Raw genomic sequence first — 18,133 nt, 5'->3', positions numbered from 1 at the left:
CTCAACAACTATAAATACCACTTGCATGAACTACGTCAGACCTGATTCTTCTCTTCCCCCAGAATCAAGAGAAAATACATAGACAGTTCGCTACTTAGCGAACTCGGTCTTTACCAAATCCAATTCCTTTCTTCTTTCTCCTATATATATAAGGAAAAAACGCTCCTTTACAGTTGTCACTTTGGTTTGTGGTGTTTGGACTCCTTGGAGTACTTGTCGGTGAAATTCACTGGATAGTTCTTCCCTTATAATGGCAAGTTCAGGTCGATGAATTTTAAGGACACTGTACTATTAGTGTTTGTCAAATAAAGTGGCGCTTTATTAATTTTTGCTGTAAAATTGAAAGACAGTGGCTGGAAACTTGCAGTCGAATAAACGCTCTTTCACCCACGTGGCAAGCACCTTCTTCGTCCACGTGGCATTTTGATAAGGGAAATAAATATCTTCCTCAGTATTCACCCAGCACCATTCACGTTTTTTTTTTTTTTTTTTTTTTATGTGAATGGAATCTCAGTTATTAGTCGGTGACTCGGTGCCCCACATGTGGGCCCATTTTCAGAGCTTTATTGATAGCGAAAGAGACCAGCATTTTTTAACAATTTTCCCAGAAACTATTATCCTTCGGTTTTAGGTTCGTTAAAACTGTACGAGCTCGCTTGGGCTTTGAGAAACCTGACATTTATTCGAAAATTCACACACACAATGACACAAATGTCTATTTGATTTTGTTTCAGCCTATTTCTTCAACTCTTTCTATTATTCTAGGTGTATCCCCCGCCATGTCTATACTTCTGGGTTATACAATAAAAAAAAACTGTCCTCTCTATAAATCGGGCTTCTAGAGTAACAACAAAACGAAATAATAGCAAAAGCCCGCACTCGCAAAATTGTAGGTTCAGCACCTAACAATATGCAACCTTGAGACTTTGATCGAGTCTCCACTGTTCACAGTCCAAAAAAAAAGGATAGAACTAACACACATGACCCAGCACAAAAAAAAACTTTCGAAGTCGATTCTGATTGGTAGATAGAAATAAAATAACGACTCAAACTCTTTCTCTTCTCTTTTCTCTCTCTCCACCAGCGATCACGGCAGATTTTTTTTTGTGCAAGAAATTGGACGGAAGACCCAATTTCGGGGAAAAGAAAGTCTTGAGGACACCAATTTTGTAAAGTAACTCACAACACTAAATTCTAGCAATTATTAACTCACGAACCCACGATTTCAAATTTAGTAACTCTCAAGGACAAAATAAGTTGGCCCGACTCTTTTATTTTTTTTAAATGTCAGTTATACCTTTATGTAAAAAAATTCATTTTTTTAAAATACCAGTTTAACTCCTCCGTGTTATATTAGATTATGAACATTGAATGTTCATATATTGTGTACTGTGAATATTCAATGTTCATACCCAATCAATGTTCATATCAAAGGACTATGAACATCGAATGTTCATATCCAATCAATGTTCATACCTAAAACTATGAACATCGAATGTTCATACCTAATCAATGTTCATACTCATTATTCATATTTGATTGTTCATGTTTGATATATGAACATTGTTGATGTATGAACAGTGATTTTTCATACTCCCAAATAGGTATGAACAATCTATGTTTATAACTAGATCAATATTTATACCTATTGGATCATTGTTCATCGCTTTAATAGGTATGAACACTCATTGTTCATAGATAATGTTTGTAATTGGGGGTATGAACAATAATTGTTCATACATGCTTAAAGGTATGAACAGAGTTCTTAAACCCTAAACCCTAAACAATAATTGTTCATACTAAATACACCAGGTCGTTTTGTCTAGGCCGGGCCATTAATTATTTCACGTCAGGGGTATACTTGATATTTCATCTATCCGATCTATTTTTTATTTCGCGTCAAGAATATACTTGATCTTTCATCTACCCGGTCCATGATAGTTAGGGGAAAAAAAAAAAGTGTCCTTAAAAGTTATTTTTTCAACAATTTTGTGTTTGAGAGTCACTCACCCGGTACCAAGGCCCAAAATATCGCCGATATATCCGATATATATCGGTAAATTGGTACACCGAAATCAATATTTCTGACATATATCCACCGAATATTGAATCTTTTTTTTTCGACATATATCGGAATTTTCGATATGAAACTTTATATCATCAATATAATCGATATTTCCGATATAATCGATATATATCAGTTGACTTTTTGACCATTTTTTAATATAAAATCCGATATTTCTAATATATTTCTGATATTTCCGATATTATATTTCTGATTTATCTGATATTTTTGATATTTTAAATAGTTTGGACTGGTCACCAAAAATAGATATATCCGATATTTTTGATATATCCAATATATATCGGTTTTTAGGTATACCGATATATTGATCGATATCGATATTTTGGGCCTTGTCCGATACATGTGAGTTACGGAAATTAAAAAAAAAAAAACATTAGACAATCACTAATGACGTCAATCCCCCTTTTTTGTGCTGGACCATGTGGTGTAAAAACATTAGAGTCCATCACTAATGACGTCATCAAATGTACTTGGTCGGCTTATAAAACAAAACAAGTAATCCATCCGACAATCATTTCGAGTATCTTAAAAACTCAGAACACGAGTGAAAGAAAAGAAAAAATGACGCTGAACATATATGCCGATCGAATGTCACAACCATCTCGTGCAATTATCATTTTCTGCAAGTAATCTTCATTTCCTTCTCACTCTCAATTTATTTTCCCAATAATCCAACTGTTTTTACTTAATGTATTCTTGCTTTTCAGAGCAAATGGAATCGAATTTGAAGAAAATAAAGTGGAAATATTCAAGCGTGAACATAAAAAGCCTGAATATCTAGGTACCTTCATTAATTTAATCAGGGCTTTAAAAGATTTTACTTATGTATTTCTATGGGTGTTTCTAACAGTTGGAATATGTTATAATTGTTTCAGAAATCAATCCGATGGGACAAGTTCCATCGATAGCCCATGGAGAGTTTAAACTTTTCGAAAGGTATAATTATTATATTTGTATGAGTGTGTGTTTTCTAGTTTGCTCTCATATGAAATAGTGATAACAATTTAATTCCTTGTTGTGGAAATCTGGTTTTGAAAATGAGTAATTCACATTATGAGACCATGCTATTCTTCTTGTGTCACAATGTGAATAGATGATTATGCTGTTTCTTTCACTAATATACTTGTTGCCAGCTGTTGTCGCATTTGTTTTTCCTACTTGTTACGTCGATTCTGTGTTGACAATTTCAATTGTGGCTATTTTACAGTCATGCAATTCTAAGCTACCTTGCGTGTGCCTTCCCAGGTGTCGCCGACAATTGGTAAGTTTAATTGCTTTTTGATGAGATCTTTCTCATTAGCTAAAGTTAACTTGGTTTAAACCAAAACATTGCAATGCAATTTTTGTTTTTTATCTTAGAATTAGCTTTGAGTGGTCTAGGGTGTGTTTATGATCTGGTATAAATCTCACTGGCATCGTGAGTGGATTAGGTTTAATTTTTGTAATTTAGTGGTGGAATTTGATTTAGGTGATTAACAATCGAATAAAACAACCCAAAATGCTCTTTAAGCAGTCTAACCTGCTCCTCACGATTCCATACAAATACTGCATTATCATGTGTGATTTGAAGATGATATACAAGTACATCATCCCTCTCAAGTCTGAAACCTTCAATGGATCCTCTATAATTAACTCGATCGTGAGATCATCTCTGTACGAGCTCAGCCATCAAAATGAACAGAGAGGGTCGATTGTTTAATGACCCCAAAAACGTTTGAGGCAGATGAAATAGAGAATCATTTCCTAATCCCCAGATCCTCCATGTAGTCCCGGAACTCATCCATTAAGTATCTCCATTGGTGTATCTTACTAATTTTCAGGATTCATAATCAATTTAATAAAGAAATTAAATTTTGTATCTTGTTTCTCCTCTTTTTAGTAAAATATAGCAACCTATCTATCTATTTGATAATGTTCTTGTCACATAGACAATAGTCGATAGGTCAATACTGCAATTAATATCTCTCTCTTCATGCATACTTGGTCTATGTTATTACTTATCTATTCATGTAACTTTATCTCTTTGCTCTTATCACATGCTATCTGCTATCCCGTCTTTATGAAAGTCCTTTTCTATATTCTTTTGTAAGGTATCCTGCTGATCTTCGCAAAAGAGCCAAAATTAACTCAGTCTTGGATTGGCATCATTCCAATCTACGCCGTGGTGCAGGTGGTGTAAATTCCAACTTTTGTATCTATATTCCAGTTTTTACTAGCGTACGTTATATAAGCATACCATTATGATGAATCGACTTTTGCTTATAATCTCTTGAAGTCTTGAATGGCATTCTTTTATGCTCTTTTATATAGTATGACAAGCATCATGCTGTCCTTAACAATGTGTCTCTTGGCATGTCATGCAAGTCAGCTTTGGCATGCAGTAAGTTTGGTATTTGTGCCTACTCAAAAGGGTTTCTAAGTGATGTCACCAATTATTTATAACATTTATATGCACTTATAAAGTGTTCATACTCGTGCAAGTATTGGTGGTCCAGAAGCTGAATCCTTATAATTTTGAAGTTTTTTTTTACAAATGTGCTCCAAACATTCTTTGTAAATGTAACCATGGAAGCCCTAGTAGGCAGTAGTCACTAACAGTGAAGGTTTTATCTATTTATTATTAAGAGCACTTAGTAATAATTTTCTCTTCCCGTCTCATGAATATTTAATGCTGTTTATTTCTCAACAGCTACTTACGTACTCCATACTGTGCTAGCACCTTTTCTTGGTCTCCCTCAAAATCCAATAGAAGCTGCTGAAGCTGAAAAGCTCTTTACCTCATCTCTGTTAAAACTTGAGTCCATTTGGCTCAAAGGGGAGGGGAATTTCTTACTGGGTGGCTCTCGACCATCTATTGCAGATATCAGCCTTGTTTGTGAAATCATGGAATTTGAGGTAAAATTCGTCTATTGAATTATTTTTATTCGGGATATTTACTCTTTTAACCTTCTGCTTAGTTTTCTTGGATTATAGAGCTCTAATAAGCATTACGTATTTTAGAAACCAAACTAAACATAGGATATCATCGTGGACATCTCTCTGACTCTCTGACTCGCTATTTATGTTTCAATGTTGGAATTGAAATGGATTTCTTATTTGTTGAGTCAACTCTTGGTTAACTGCAGCTTTTGGATGAAAATGACTGCAAACGATTATTAAGCCCGCATAAGAAGGTCTTGCAGTGGATTGAGGATACTAGGATTGCAACAAGTCCTCATTTTGATGAAGTTCATGCAGTTTTGTTTAAAGCTAAAGCGAGATTTAGCAAACAGTCAACTGGGGCAAACAATGAGGCTGGATCAAGCATAAAGGCCATGTTGTCATCAACGCTGTGAGAAGGTCAACCAGTGTTCCATTAATAATTAGTTGAAAAGATTCTGGAGGATATATTATAATATGCCAGTGCTCCCAGTCGAATGTATGGCTGCAGACTCTGGTACTATCCAATAAGCCCGATCTATTTCAAACTCTTGTTCGTGCTTAGAGTACCTGGTCGAGGAAAATTTCTCTTATATGTGCAAGTGTCAAGTGTGTGACATTTTCAATGAACTTATATATTTGCTTAATGGGGATGGTTATATAAACTCCACCTTATAGTGACTCCAAAGTTACTCCACTCATAATAGTGGACCTACAAGATGAATTGAGATCTAAAGGATATACATTAATGGAGAACACCACTCATAATAGAATGGAACTTACAAGATGAATTCAATATATTTAGAGATCTTTTAAATTTTTGTTAAGAGGATATACATGACAAAATAAACTGAATGGAGAATGACTTGACCAGTCACTTACTTTAAATTTTAGGCTCAGTTCTTTCTTGGTAATTCAACCAGAATTCACGTTTATGCTCACCATCCCCACAAAAGTTGCCGTAAACCCAAAATTAAAAGCATAATACATACATGTTGGATAATATTTATTTGAACCCAAACAAAAGATATTATAAACGTTGATTTTTGACTTTGTTTTTCTTGATGCAAGACTTGGTTTGATGATATATTCAAATGAATTGATATTTTATGAGGAAAATGATCTATTATTCGTTTCATGGATGAATATCTATACAAAAAATTGTTGGTGGAGTTTGGAACTGTGGCTAATTCAATATATTTAATAGTGGTTAACAGGATTTTATGTTTTTTCAGGACCGTCCTATTTTAAATGGCAAATCTTTTTTGTTCATATAACCATCCCCCTGCTTAATTAGTTACATTTGTGTAGTAAGTTGAGAACATGTGTACGAAATTGCGTGGTGGTTTTTTGCCGTAAAGTTGAAGAGGCAATGGCTGGAATCTTAGCTCCCGGGTACAGATGATCAATCTCTTTGGCACATGTATCCCATGTGAAAGCTACCAAGTACCAACAAAACAAAATGTTGTTCGGTCGTAGCTCTTTTAATTAGCTTTAAATCTGAGATTCTGAGTTTAGATCCTGGAAAGTCGCCACACTTTCTATTCCTTATCTTAATCTCGAAAAACGCTGACTTGGCGCAAAGCATCCTCGTCTACGTGGGATTCTGATAAGGGCAAATAAATATCTTCTTCACAGCAGCACTTTCACATGTCTTTTCTGTGAAACCGGAAGCTTTTTGTGGAGTTGTTGTCAGTGTCCCACACTACTCCCACATATGGGCCCATTTTCAGACCTCCACATGTTCGCATTATTGACTAATAAGAGTCCAAGACACCTTATCGGTGTATCCGTGTATGCCGCCAGGTCTGCATATCAGGGAAACAGTAACAGACATGTACAATGTCGGTTTATAATAAGGGCGCCCTTATAATAACTGATATTTGCCAGAAACTATTTTCCCTCGGTTTTGGGTTCGTTAAAATTGCTATGGCTCGCCCTGGAAACGATTTTCTGAACATAGAGACAAAAATGGCAGAAAAAATAGTCCCCACAGCATTTCCCATGCAAAGAACAACTTATTACCTCTGCATAGGTGGCCACATAAGACATAGTTATCTTCTTGGTGAGAAGGGGTTGGCTAATGCAAAGGTGTTAAACGGAATGAAAGTACGAAACATTCCGTCAAAAAATAAAAATAAAAATAAAAGTTGCATCCCTATTTCTGTAGCAAGTACATTTAGAGTGCACATTTTATCAACTGTCAAAGTGGATATTTGGGTTATATCTTGAGATGTGAGTTGTTCACGTGTATTTCAAAGTAACCCACTAAACTTCGTCACTTGTGGAGTTGTGGCTCTTCTTTCTTTCTTTCCTAAAAGATTATAAAAATAGTCGTACATAGAAAAGTAAAACAAATTAATATTAAGAAAACAAGAGTTTCGAGATTCTACTTCTTCTCTTTCAATGAATGAAATTCCCCATCTATTGTTTTTCCATATTCATTAATCTCAATGTATCCATCCTCATAAACATAAGCCAAACTCAAAAAAAAATCGATATCTTCCTTTTGTATTTGTATTTGGACCTTTTGCATGTTCACAATTTCGACATAACAAAAGTCATTTTTCTCTCTATTTCTACAAATTTCTAGCCATGGCTTGCTTATCTATACTGGAAAATTTAAAATTCTTTTAGTTTTGAACATACTAATATTTCAGTATAATTTGCATACCAAAAGAATATTTGAAAATTTCTATCAAGCTAGTGTTGGGGAGTTTTTGAAAATCGTTGTTGTCGATTGTAGATAAAGAAGACAGGGATTTGAACTTGTTTGTGAGTTCTCTATAACACAAATTTAATTGGGTTTGAGTTTGTTCTTGATTGTTAATGAATTAAGGGTTTAAAAGAATAAAAAGGGAAAAAAAATGTAGAAAAAAAAATGAGAAATGAAGAAATTAGTAGAGGCAACTCATGGAGTTTAGTGGGGTTAGCTTGGTATACAGGTGTTAGCTGATCTTTTTTTTTGTTTTTGGTTAAGAAAAAATCACTCTCAAATCTACATTTTTTTTTTATAATCACTCACAAAGACAGGTAGATTTTATGATAAGTATACTTCCATGAAATAAAAAAAACTATCCGACTCAACCAAAACGACTCGACATATGTAGTATGAATAATCGTTGTTCATACCTCAACATAACGTACGATTAGTGAGAACACCTACTAAATTATGAATTTCAACATAATGTATATAAGTAAGAACATCTATTGGAGTATGAACAACAATTATTTTTATCTATTTAAGGTATGAACAATCACTGTTCACACCTCAACATAATGTATGATTAGTAAGAATACTTATTGGAGTATAAACAATCATTGTTCATATCTCAACATAATGTATGATTAATATGTAAGAACATGAATATGTTCATACATATTTGAGACAACATAAGTTATGAATAATTTTTGTTCATATCTCAACATAATATATGAGGTATATTTACTTATTTGGGTATGAACAAATATTGTTCACACGTGAAGAGATATGAACAATACCAAACCAACACAAAAAGTAAAATCATAATATATTAATTTAAAATTCGGAATATTTGTCTTTAATAGTTATTTTCACCCGAAAAATTGGGTTTGTAAGTGATTTTGAAAAAAATGTTTCTTTGATAGTGATTTTGGCGCAGAATTGGTCCTCTCATCCTTTTCTGACCACCTTACGAAACTATTCTTCAATGCTCATTCAGGCCTATTTAAACTTTAAAGGCATTCAAATCCTTCTAAGGATATTTCTTTACCAGTGGTGAAATTTGAGTGTAATTCGATAGACACACAAAGATGTCCAACATTGCATAATCAACGCAACCTCAGAATTACAATCCAACGTCAAAAATGTACTGGTGTAAATGTGTAATAGAAATGGTTACTATCAGAGAAGTAACTGATCTGAAGACTCTTTGGTTTAGACTTTTGGTACAATACTACAATAGTCATTACTCATTACGATAAAAATGTGGGTCTCTTTCTAGGTTCGCACACACTTTTTTTTTCTTTTTTCTCTCCCAACGTTCAGTATGGGAAAAGACGAAGAAACTATATAACCATTCAACGCTTTCATAATTTCTGTGGGGGTGGTGGGGTGACTCCGTTTTTTGCTTTTCAACGGTTTCATAATTTCATTAGATTATTGCGACCAACTTGCAAGGATATGGACACCTTTTAACAAATAACGGAGATGCACATGAGTTTTTTTTATTTTTTTGATAAACCACATGAGTCTAAATTGAGCTGTAAATATGATTATCAAGAAAGCTTAAGGATTTCCAAATCTTTCGATTTTCCTTCTAAAGTACACAGTAAATAAATAATAACATCATTCAAAAGTGATACAATTGTATTTTGATAATAAGAGATCCTTTACTATGTTTTTTTATATCATGATTTATACCACGTTTCTTTACAAAACGAGTTAAGAGCTAATATTTTGTGAATATGATCTACTACTAAAATTTGGTTAATTTGGAAATTTCTAATCTAATTAAAAAATATTACTAATTTTAATTTTTTTTTAACAGTCTAAAATTTTTCAAGTATTTTTTGACATTGTTAAACATCATCAACTGAGATAAAATTTTGTGGAAGTGATTTTCATAGTTTATTAGACATATTTACAAAAAAAAAAAAAAAAAAATTTAGATTCTAATTTTTCTTGTAGGTGAAATTGTGGATCCCTCCCTCATATATATATATAAATACAATGAATTAGAAGCTAATTTTTTGTGGAGATGTTCTCTACATCATAGAGATTATCCTTACAAAAAATCAATTCATTTGAAGATGTACAATCTCGTCAAATATCATTTATAATGTTTTGAAATTATCCAACTACTTATATTTGTTTAATTTCGCATATAAACTTTGACAAGGTTAAACATATTCAATTAAGTTGATTTTTTTGTGGGCTCTTCATCATATTATGTATATTTCTACAAAAAATTAGCTCTCAATTCATCTTATAAGTCCACTATTAGAAGTGGAGTAACTTTGGAGTCACGATAAGGTGGAGTTAGTATAACCATCCCCATATATATATATAACACCTTAAACACACAACAGGATTAGCCAAGAAGTCGAAGATCACATCACAGTATTCGACGATCGGGTCACATCACCACACCAAATCGTTTATTGCTAAATAATTGAGATACTTGATTCCTTAAAAATATTCCTTAAAAACAAAAAACAAAAAAATGTGAAACCTGTTTGACATACTCGTGTGATAATGAGAGAAACCAGAGGTGAAATCCGTCATGAACTAAAACCTGACCAACTTATCCGTTGAAATTTGAAAAGTAAAAATTGAATTTTGCCTGACGTTAAGTTGATTTTTTAAAATCCTTAAAATCAAAAACAAACAAACAGAGAAAAAAAAAAGTACTAATGGCGATAAAGAAATTTTGTCACTCCCAACAACAATAACACGTCTTTCTTTCCTTCTCCGATCCATCTCACTTTCTTCTTTATACTTTCTCTTCAAGTTCCACACGTCGTTGCTCTTTTTTTTCTCTCTGCATTTTGACAGGTTTCAATGTTTAAGTCCAAAGAGTAAACCACTTCTTCCTTGGCCAGCATGCTACAATAAATCTTTTACAGAGTAAAATTAAGGTGGGCTCTTCTTCTTCTGCTTTCTTTCTGTTAAAATGCTTGTTGGTGTTCACAGAGCTTGTTTTTAGTATAATTTCTTAGTTCTACTTCTAAAGAGTATACAATATTCGAGTTAGAGATCCTGTTAAAGTAATTAAACATAAAAATGTGTTCTTTTTGGCTTTTTATTCTCTTTAGTCAAGCAAAACGTGTTTGATTTGCTATGTTTTTGTTATTTTTTAATTACATGCATTATCTGAAAACATTTTGATTGATCTTTGAATAGTTTGTTTCTTAAATGAGTATTAAGACCTTTAAGGATTATGAACTGAAAAGTTTTATATAATTTTCTTGGTTTTTGATTTTGAGATCCCTAAGTGAGTTAGTTTGGTTTTGAATATCTGAAGATCCTATTATGAATAAGAAAATTCAGAAGAGAGAGAAAGGTGGATTGATTTTTAACTAGGGTGGCCCATCCCCACTTCTTTGTGGTGGTTGTTGTTCTTGTCTTGAAAAGTTGATCAATACCAATTACCTAACTGAACTTTTCAATATTTCTTTTGAGATTCCAAATGTGGTTTCTAACTTTCTATGACTTGTAAAGTCATTTTAATTAACAACTTCTCTAGCCACGTTTCTTTTTGTCGCCTTTATTGAATCTTCTCAACCATTCAGATCTTAGCTTCATAAGGGAAAAAGGAAAATGGATCTTTTTTATTCATAGGAATAGGACCTGCATTATAACTTTGGATTCCCTGCATTATAACATTGGGGTTATCTTTATGTTATTAGGAATTTGGTTTACTTTCTTAAGCTTTCTCATGTTTTGGATCAAGAGCATGGTCTGAGATATTCAGTGTATAGGCGATTTGTTGGTTTTTGGGGTACCTAATATTTACGACAATTGGATACTTTTAGCGGTCGGAAATAATTAGGATTATGTGTTTTATAAGCATTTTTGTGAATACCAAAAATTGTGATTGCTCTATGGTATTTAGTAATCTGGATACATTTTCTTAGGTCTCCATAAAGGTCTAGATTGAGCTTTAGACTTGAAGGACAATGCTAATGCTCCTACCTAAGTAACAATCTCATCCATTTATCAACCTATAAATGTTACTGCGTAATAACTTGAAGTATATGTCGTTTAGTTCTGCCTGGCATACGCGTAACATTTTCAATTGGACTTGGATAGTTGCCTCAAGGGATCATTCGATTTGCACGTGACTGAGATAGTAGACATCGTATATAATGAGTGAACATTTGGATCAATGGTGGCAGGGTTCATCTGACCATTAATATGACTTTTATGGAAAGAGTTTTAGTGCTATCTCAGTAAACCTGCTTCTTTGTGATGATAATACGGACTATATGCTATTAGATCAAAAGTAAATCTTGTGATAGCAGGGTATACACTATCTTTCCCAATATGTGACAAACTTATAGACTCTGCATCATGATGTGTTCTTATCTGCCTTACTCTTAAATAAAGTATTTTGTTAGCTACTCATCAATTGTTTTTCTTTTCTGCAAGTATTTTGTGTCTTGTGCTTTTTTGGTTTTATCGTAAGTGTCAAAGTGTGTATGAGTTTGTGTTTTTCTTTTTCTTTTTGTTATGTTTTTTGTTTTTTAGACTCCTACTTGTGTCTTTAATATATATTTTTTCCTGTTTTTCAGGTATCAGTGAGCTCCTCTCAGGTTTTTATCTTTCGGTATCAGTTGAAGCCTTTTTACCCAGCAACTGAATAAAAAAAGAAAATTGTTCATCATGAACAACCTCAAGCTAGGGGTGGAAGTGGCGAGTGCTCACAACCTCATGCCCAAAGATGGTCAGGGATCGTCCTGTGCATTTGTCGAGCTTTACTTTGATGGCCAGAAGTTCCGAACTACCACCAAAGATAAAGATCTTAACCCCGTTTGGAATGAAAGTTTCTACTTCAACATCTCGGAACCAGCTCATCTTCACAGCCTTGTCCTTGAAGCTCATGTCTACAATAATGTAAAAGGATCCCACTCCAGAGATTTCCTTGGGAAGGTTCGGCTCACTGGAACATCTTTCGTTCCCGACGCTGACGCTGTAGTATTACACTACCCTTTGGAAAAGCGTCACATGTTGTCACGTGTAAAAGGGGAGCTTGGTCTGAAAGTCTATATTACTGATGACCCATCTATAAAATCATCTAACCCACTTCCTGCAATGGAATCCTTCACAAATACTGACACACACACAAACCATGCTCAAGCGCCGGTCCATCAAAATCATAATTCGGTTCCAAACACATCCTCTAATGACAAAGCAGAGAAGAGGCACACTTTCCATCACCTTCCAAAGCAGCAGCAGCACAAAGAGCCACACTTTGCAACAACTATGAATCAGCAACCGGTGAGATATGCAGCTGATGAGATGAAAGCTGAACCTCAACAACCAAATACTGTTCGTATGCACTCATCCTCATCATCCCAACCAGTTGACTATGCGCTTAAGGAGACTAGTCCCTTCCTTGGTGGGGGACAGATTGTTGGTGGTCGTGTAATACGGTCTGACAAGCCTTCTAGCACTTACGACTTGGTAGAGAAGATGTTGTTCCTCTTTGTTCGAGTCGTTAAGGCTCGTGAACTACCTTCGATGGACATCACAGGGAGCCTTGACCCATATGTTGAGGTGAGGATTGGAAATTACAAAGGAACTACCCGGCACTTCGGGAAACAGCAAAATCCTGAGTGGAACGAAGTGTTTGCCTTTTCTAGGGAGAGAATGCAGGCATCTGTACTCGAAGTTGTGGTCAAGGACAAGGATCTTGTCAAAGATGATTTTGTGGGAATTGTGAGGTTTGATCTCAATGAGGTTCCAACCCGAGTTCCTCCAGATAGTCCACTGGCTCCAGAGTGGTATCGGCTTGAGGACAAGAAGGGAGAGAAGTCAAAATCTGAGTTGATGCTTGCTGTTTGGATTGGCACTCAAGCTGATGAAGCCTTCCCAGATGCATGGCACTCTGATGCAGCAACACCAGTTGATATCTCTGCATCTGCCTACACTCATATACGGTCAAAGGTATATCATGCACCAAGGCTTTGGTATGTACGTGTTAATATTATTGAGGCACAGGACTTGGTTCCAACTGAGAAGACTCGTTTCCCAGATGTCTACGTTAAGGTACAGATAGGTAGCCAGGTGCTGAAAACAAAGACAATCCAAGCCCGTACACTGAATCCACTGTGGAATGAGGATTTGCTATTTGTTACTGCTGAACCGTTTGAAGACCCACTTGTCCTTACAGTCGAAGATCGTGTGGCAGCCAACAAAGATGAAATCATTGGGAGGGTCTACATACCATTAAACTCAGTTGAGAAGCGTGCAGATGACCGGATGATCCACACCCGTTGGTTCAACCTTGACAAGCCCATTGCCATTGATGTCGATCAGTTAAAGAAGGAGAAGTTCTCTAGTCGTATTCACTTACGTGTCTGTCTCGATGGTGGTTATCATGTGCTGGATGAGTCTACACATTACAGCAGTGACCTACGTCCAACAGCAAAACAGCTGTGGAAGTCTTCAATTGGTGTGTTGGAGCTTGGTATCCTGAACATTGAGGGGGTGCACCCAATTAAAACACGAGATGGAAAGGGCACATCAGACACATATTGTGTAGCAAAGTACGGTCACAAATGGGTGCGTTCACGTACTATCATCAATAGCTTGAGCCCAAAGTACAATGAGCAATATACTTGGGAAGTGTATGATCCCGCTACGGTTCTTACTGTAGGTGTTTTCGATAATGGCCAACTTGGGGAAAAGGGTTCTAACCCTAGCAGAGATTTAAAGATTGGGAAGGTCCGGATACGTATTTCAACACTTGAGACAGGCCGTGTGTATACACACTCTTATCCACTGCTGGTTTTACACCCTTCCGGTGTTAAGAAGATGGGGGAATTGCATCTAGCAATACGTTTTTCGTGTACGTCTTTGGTGAACATGATGTATATATACTCACGTCCCCTTTTACCTAAAATGCACTATGTACGACCATTAAGTGTAGTGCAGCTTGACATGCTGCGTCACCAAGCTGTGAACATTGTAGCAGCACGGCTGAACCGTGCAGAACCCCCACTTCGTAAAGAGATAGTTGAGTACATGTCTGATGTGGACTCGCATCTTTGGAGCATGCGTCGTAGCAAGGCAAACTTTTTCCGTCTAATGTCTGTGTTCTCGGGTTTGTTTGCTGTTGGTAAATGGTTTGGGGATGTTTGCATGTGGAAGAACCCTATTACTACAGTGCTTGTGCATGTGCTCTTTGTGATGCTAGTGTGTTTCCCAGAACTGATATTGCCCACTGTCTTTCTGTACATGTTCCTTATTGGAATATGGAACTTCCGCTATAGGCCAAGATACCCTCCCCACATGAACACGAGGATCTCCTATGCAGAGGGGGTGCACCCTGACGAACTGGATGAGGAATTTGACACGTTCCCAACATCCCGAAGCCCAGAACTTGTTCGTATGAGATATGATCGGCTTAGGAGTGTAGCAGGGAGGATACAGACAGTGGTGGGTGACATAGCAACCCAAGGGGAGCGTATGCAAGCACTGTTGAGCTGGCGGGATCCACGAGCTACAGCAATTTTCGTCACATTTTGCCTTGTCGCTGCACTAGTATTGTATGTAACTCCTTTTCAGATAGTGGCGGTTATAGCAGGGTTTTACTTCATGAGGCACCCCAGGTTCCGCCATAGGTTGCCCTCAGTCCCAATTAATTTCTTCCGCCGGCTCCCTGCAAGGACTGATAGCATGCTGTAAATGAGTTACTGTTTGTAAACTGGCCTGTAAGTTTGTAGATCTCCTCTGATTATTTCTTTCCTATGGCTTGTTGCTTGAGAAAGTTGAGAGGAAGATGAATAACTTGTTAACTGTTTCTTTCAGTGACTAGCCAATCAGCATATATGGAGTAAAAAGTGTGGCAACTGCGGGTTTAAACAAACCAGCCGTTTCCAATCTTCGTGCTGAAACTGTTTTCCAATTTCCTAAATGTTAAGTTAAGACAGTAAATCTTTACATTTAATCTGTAGCCATTTCCAAAAACTGTATCAAATTTTCATTCAAACAAAATTTTGAGATAGAAATTACAGCTATAAGAGCACTCATTCATCATGCTGGCATCTTAATGGATAATCACAACATCATTTGGGTGCAGTAGTGCAATAAGAGCAAGGAACAAGTATAAAAGATAGGAACAAAGTTTAAAGCCAGTAACCATGGGTCGACGTAGAGTTGGCAACTTTTCCTAACCAAGTATCTTTATCAACACAAAGATAACAAAGTCAACGTTACATACACCTTCACGAACGAGCCACATGTGCACACATATAGCATTCACGTGTACTTGGTATCTCCACATGAAGATGAGTACAGAATCTCTTGTGTTGTGAAGGCTATATATATATATATAAAATGTTCGTGTACAACAACACTTGTTCATCCATACGCAAAATTTTCACTTGCAAAAACACAATCTTTTATTGTCTTTTATCTCACAGCAAGAATCTCTCTTTCATATCCTATAAACCCCATTTGTCGTCTCACTTTCTTTCTTTTTTCTTCTTCTTTTTTAAAATATCAGGTTTCCCTTTGAGATCAGTTTCTTCAATGGCTTCTAGTCAATCATCCGTCCATGATTTCACTGTTAAGGTTTGTTCTTTTTAATCAATCATTAATCCTCTTTTGTTTTAACAGAACATTGATTTTAACTTTTATTAGTCTCAAGTTTAAAAAAAAAAATCTTTTTGGTAATTTGATTGTTTGGGGTCTGAATAAACTGAAGAATAGTTATGTTCAAGAATTTAGAGTGAGAGTTTAATGTACAATGGATTGCAGGATGCTAGAGGAAATGATGTGGACCTTAGCATTTACAAGGGAAAGGTTTTGTTGATTGTTAATGTTGCTTCCCAATGGTAATAATTGAATATAAGGACCTTTAAGTTTGATTAAGTTTAGTTAATACAGTATTTAGTTTTTGTCCTTGATCATATTTTTTATTCTTTTTCTTTTGCAGTGGATTGACCAACTCGAATTACACTGAGCTGGCTAAGGTGTATGAGAAGTACAAGGAGCAAGGTTTGGGTTTTATCTTCTTTGTTTTTCCTGTTTGTATGTGCATTTTAACCAAATTGATTGTTAAGGAAATAGAATTTATTTGTTTGTATAGGTCTAGAGATATTGGCATTCCCTTGCAATCAATTTGGTTCACAGGAGCCAGGAACTAATGAGGAGATTGTGGAATTTGCTTGCACTCGCTTCAAAGCTGAGTATCCTATCTTTGACAAGGTAAACTTGACCATCCTTATGGTGCATTTCATAACCTTTTATGTCTACTACTTTGCAATTTAGCATGATTTCTATCTGTATACATGGAGCAGGAACAATTCCATTATCGACTATGAAACAACTAGGTAGTATAAGGGTCAATGTATCATCTTTTTGTTTATCAAACAAAATAATGATTGCTCAATGAATATGTGCCCTTGTTGACAAATGAAATGATCAACTGAGGCCACTGATAGGACTTACAGTTTAGAACAGGTCATTTACCCTCATTATAATGGTGAAGATGTGTCAGTAATGGATTGGTGGTTTGGACTGATTTTTTCAGTAACATCAAACAGATGATGAATATACAAAGTGATATTTATCAAATGCTTTGAAAAAATATATGCAAAGCTGGTTTCAAATGATGAAGAGCTAGGTTCGTTACTGGGTTTTACATCTAGATATGATTACTATGTCCAAATTATTTGTAAATATTGGTGAGACTCCTTTATTCTAAATTTCTAGTGATGCCTCTATGTTATGTGTATCCCTTTTGTACTTAAGTCAACTTGTACTGCAACAAATAGTAGTTTCTAATTAGTTGTTCGTTGACAAGAAAAGAAAAACTTTGTTTTTCAATTTCGCTATGAGGTTTTGGCCTTGTGTGTTGTGTAGTGGAGAAAGGAGATGAACTCACTCCAGTTTATTATGTTTGTTTTAGGTTGATGTAAACGGGGCCACTGCTGCCCCAATATACAAATTCCTCAAGTCAAGCAAAGGTGGTCTCTTTGGAGACGGTATCAAGTGGAACTTCTCCAAGTTTCTGGTTGACAAGAATGGCCATGTAGTGGAGCGTTATGCCCCTACAACATCCCCTCTCAGCATTGAGGTAACAACCACTCTCTCTTGGTCTCTTGGTCGTTGGCCCGAGTAGTTATGGAGATGTTTTCACTTGTTTTTCATCTTTACCTTACATTACGGTTTTTATGTGCTTGCAGAAGGATATAAAGAAGCTGTTGGCTGCTTAAGTTCGGGTTCTCAGTGGTTCTTCGGTACTAAATAAATGGTCACCCAGGAGGAGAGGCCAATGTATTTGAGTTTTTTCTAGCTTGTACCAGTGGAAAACTGTTATTATGTAGCTGTTAAAATATACCTGGCCCCTTTTTTTAAGGTCTGTTACCTTTAAAGATGTGGCTTTAGCCCAGACTTCTATGGATCTCATTTCTCGA

The 18,133-nt window shown here is 35.7% G+C and overlaps 3 protein-coding genes across 3 annotated transcripts; all 3 read left to right on the top strand.

The window, feature by feature from the left end:
* The first annotated feature begins 2,552 nt into the window (after positions 1-2,552).
* LOC147523864 (glutathione S-transferase T1-like) lies at positions 2,553-5,686 on the top strand. Its single transcript, XM_086600287.1, has 7 exons — positions 2,553-2,712; positions 2,794-2,867; positions 2,962-3,022; positions 3,294-3,347; positions 4,177-4,256; positions 4,776-4,981; positions 5,212-5,686. Exons 1-7 carry the CDS (start codon positions 2,648-2,650, stop codon positions 5,419-5,421), a joined length of 750 nt encoding a protein of 249 aa, XP_086456413.1. The 5' UTR covers positions 2,553-2,647; the 3' UTR covers positions 5,422-5,686.
* Positions 5,687-10,401: 4,715 nt separating this feature from the next.
* Positions 10,402-15,662, top strand: LOC147523863 (C2 calcium/lipid-binding plant phosphoribosyltransferase family protein). Its single transcript, XM_086600251.1, has 2 exons — positions 10,402-10,624; positions 12,281-15,662. The coding sequence occupies exon 2, from the start codon at positions 12,372-12,374 to the stop codon at positions 15,396-15,398; it is 3,027 nt and encodes a 1,008-aa protein (XP_086456377.1). The 5' UTR covers positions 10,402-10,624; positions 12,281-12,371; the 3' UTR covers positions 15,399-15,662.
* Positions 15,663-15,775: 113 nt separating this feature from the next.
* On the top strand, positions 15,776-18,133 carry GPX6 (glutathione peroxidase 6). The gene is made up of 6 exons (XM_086600274.1): positions 15,776-16,286; positions 16,473-16,549; positions 16,651-16,712; positions 16,804-16,922; positions 17,626-17,793; positions 17,903-18,133. The coding sequence occupies exons 1-6, from the start codon at positions 16,050-16,052 to the stop codon at positions 17,930-17,932; spliced, it is 693 nt and encodes a 230-aa protein (XP_086456400.1). The 5' UTR covers positions 15,776-16,049; the 3' UTR covers positions 17,933-18,133.

This window comes from Coptis chinensis, chromosome 1 (genome assembly GCF_015680905.1).
Source record: "Coptis chinensis isolate HL-2020 chromosome 1, ASM1568090v1, whole genome shotgun sequence".
Lineage (NCBI taxonomy): Eukaryota > Viridiplantae > Streptophyta > Magnoliopsida > Ranunculales > Ranunculaceae > Coptis > Coptis chinensis.
This window is presented reverse-complemented; position numbering and strand designations above follow the sequence as displayed.

Excerpts from the sequence above, each read along its gene's own strand:
- LOC147523864 (XM_086600287.1), top strand. The coding sequence starts at position 2,648 with ATGACGCTGAACATATATGCCGATCGAATGTCACAACCATCTCGTGCA. Across the intron at positions 3,023-3,293 it reads GAGTTTAAACTTTTCGAAAG|TCATGCAATTCTAAGCTACC; the intron begins GTATAATTATTA and ends GCTATTTTACAG. Across the intron at positions 4,257-4,775 it reads CAATCTACGCCGTGGTGCAG|CTACTTACGTACTCCATACT; the intron begins GTGGTGTAAATT and ends ATTTCTCAACAG.
- GPX6 (XM_086600274.1), top strand. The coding sequence starts at position 16,050 with ATGTTCGTGTACAACAACACTTGTTCATCCATACGCAAAATTTTCACT. Across the intron at positions 16,923-17,625 it reads AGTATCCTATCTTTGACAAG|GTTGATGTAAACGGGGCCAC; the intron begins GTAAACTTGACC and ends TGTTTGTTTTAG. Across the intron at positions 17,794-17,902 it reads CATCCCCTCTCAGCATTGAG|AAGGATATAAAGAAGCTGTT; the intron begins GTAACAACCACT and ends ATGTGCTTGCAG.
- LOC147523863 (XM_086600251.1), top strand. The coding sequence starts at position 12,372 with ATGAACAACCTCAAGCTAGGGGTGGAAGTGGCGAGTGCTCACAACCTC.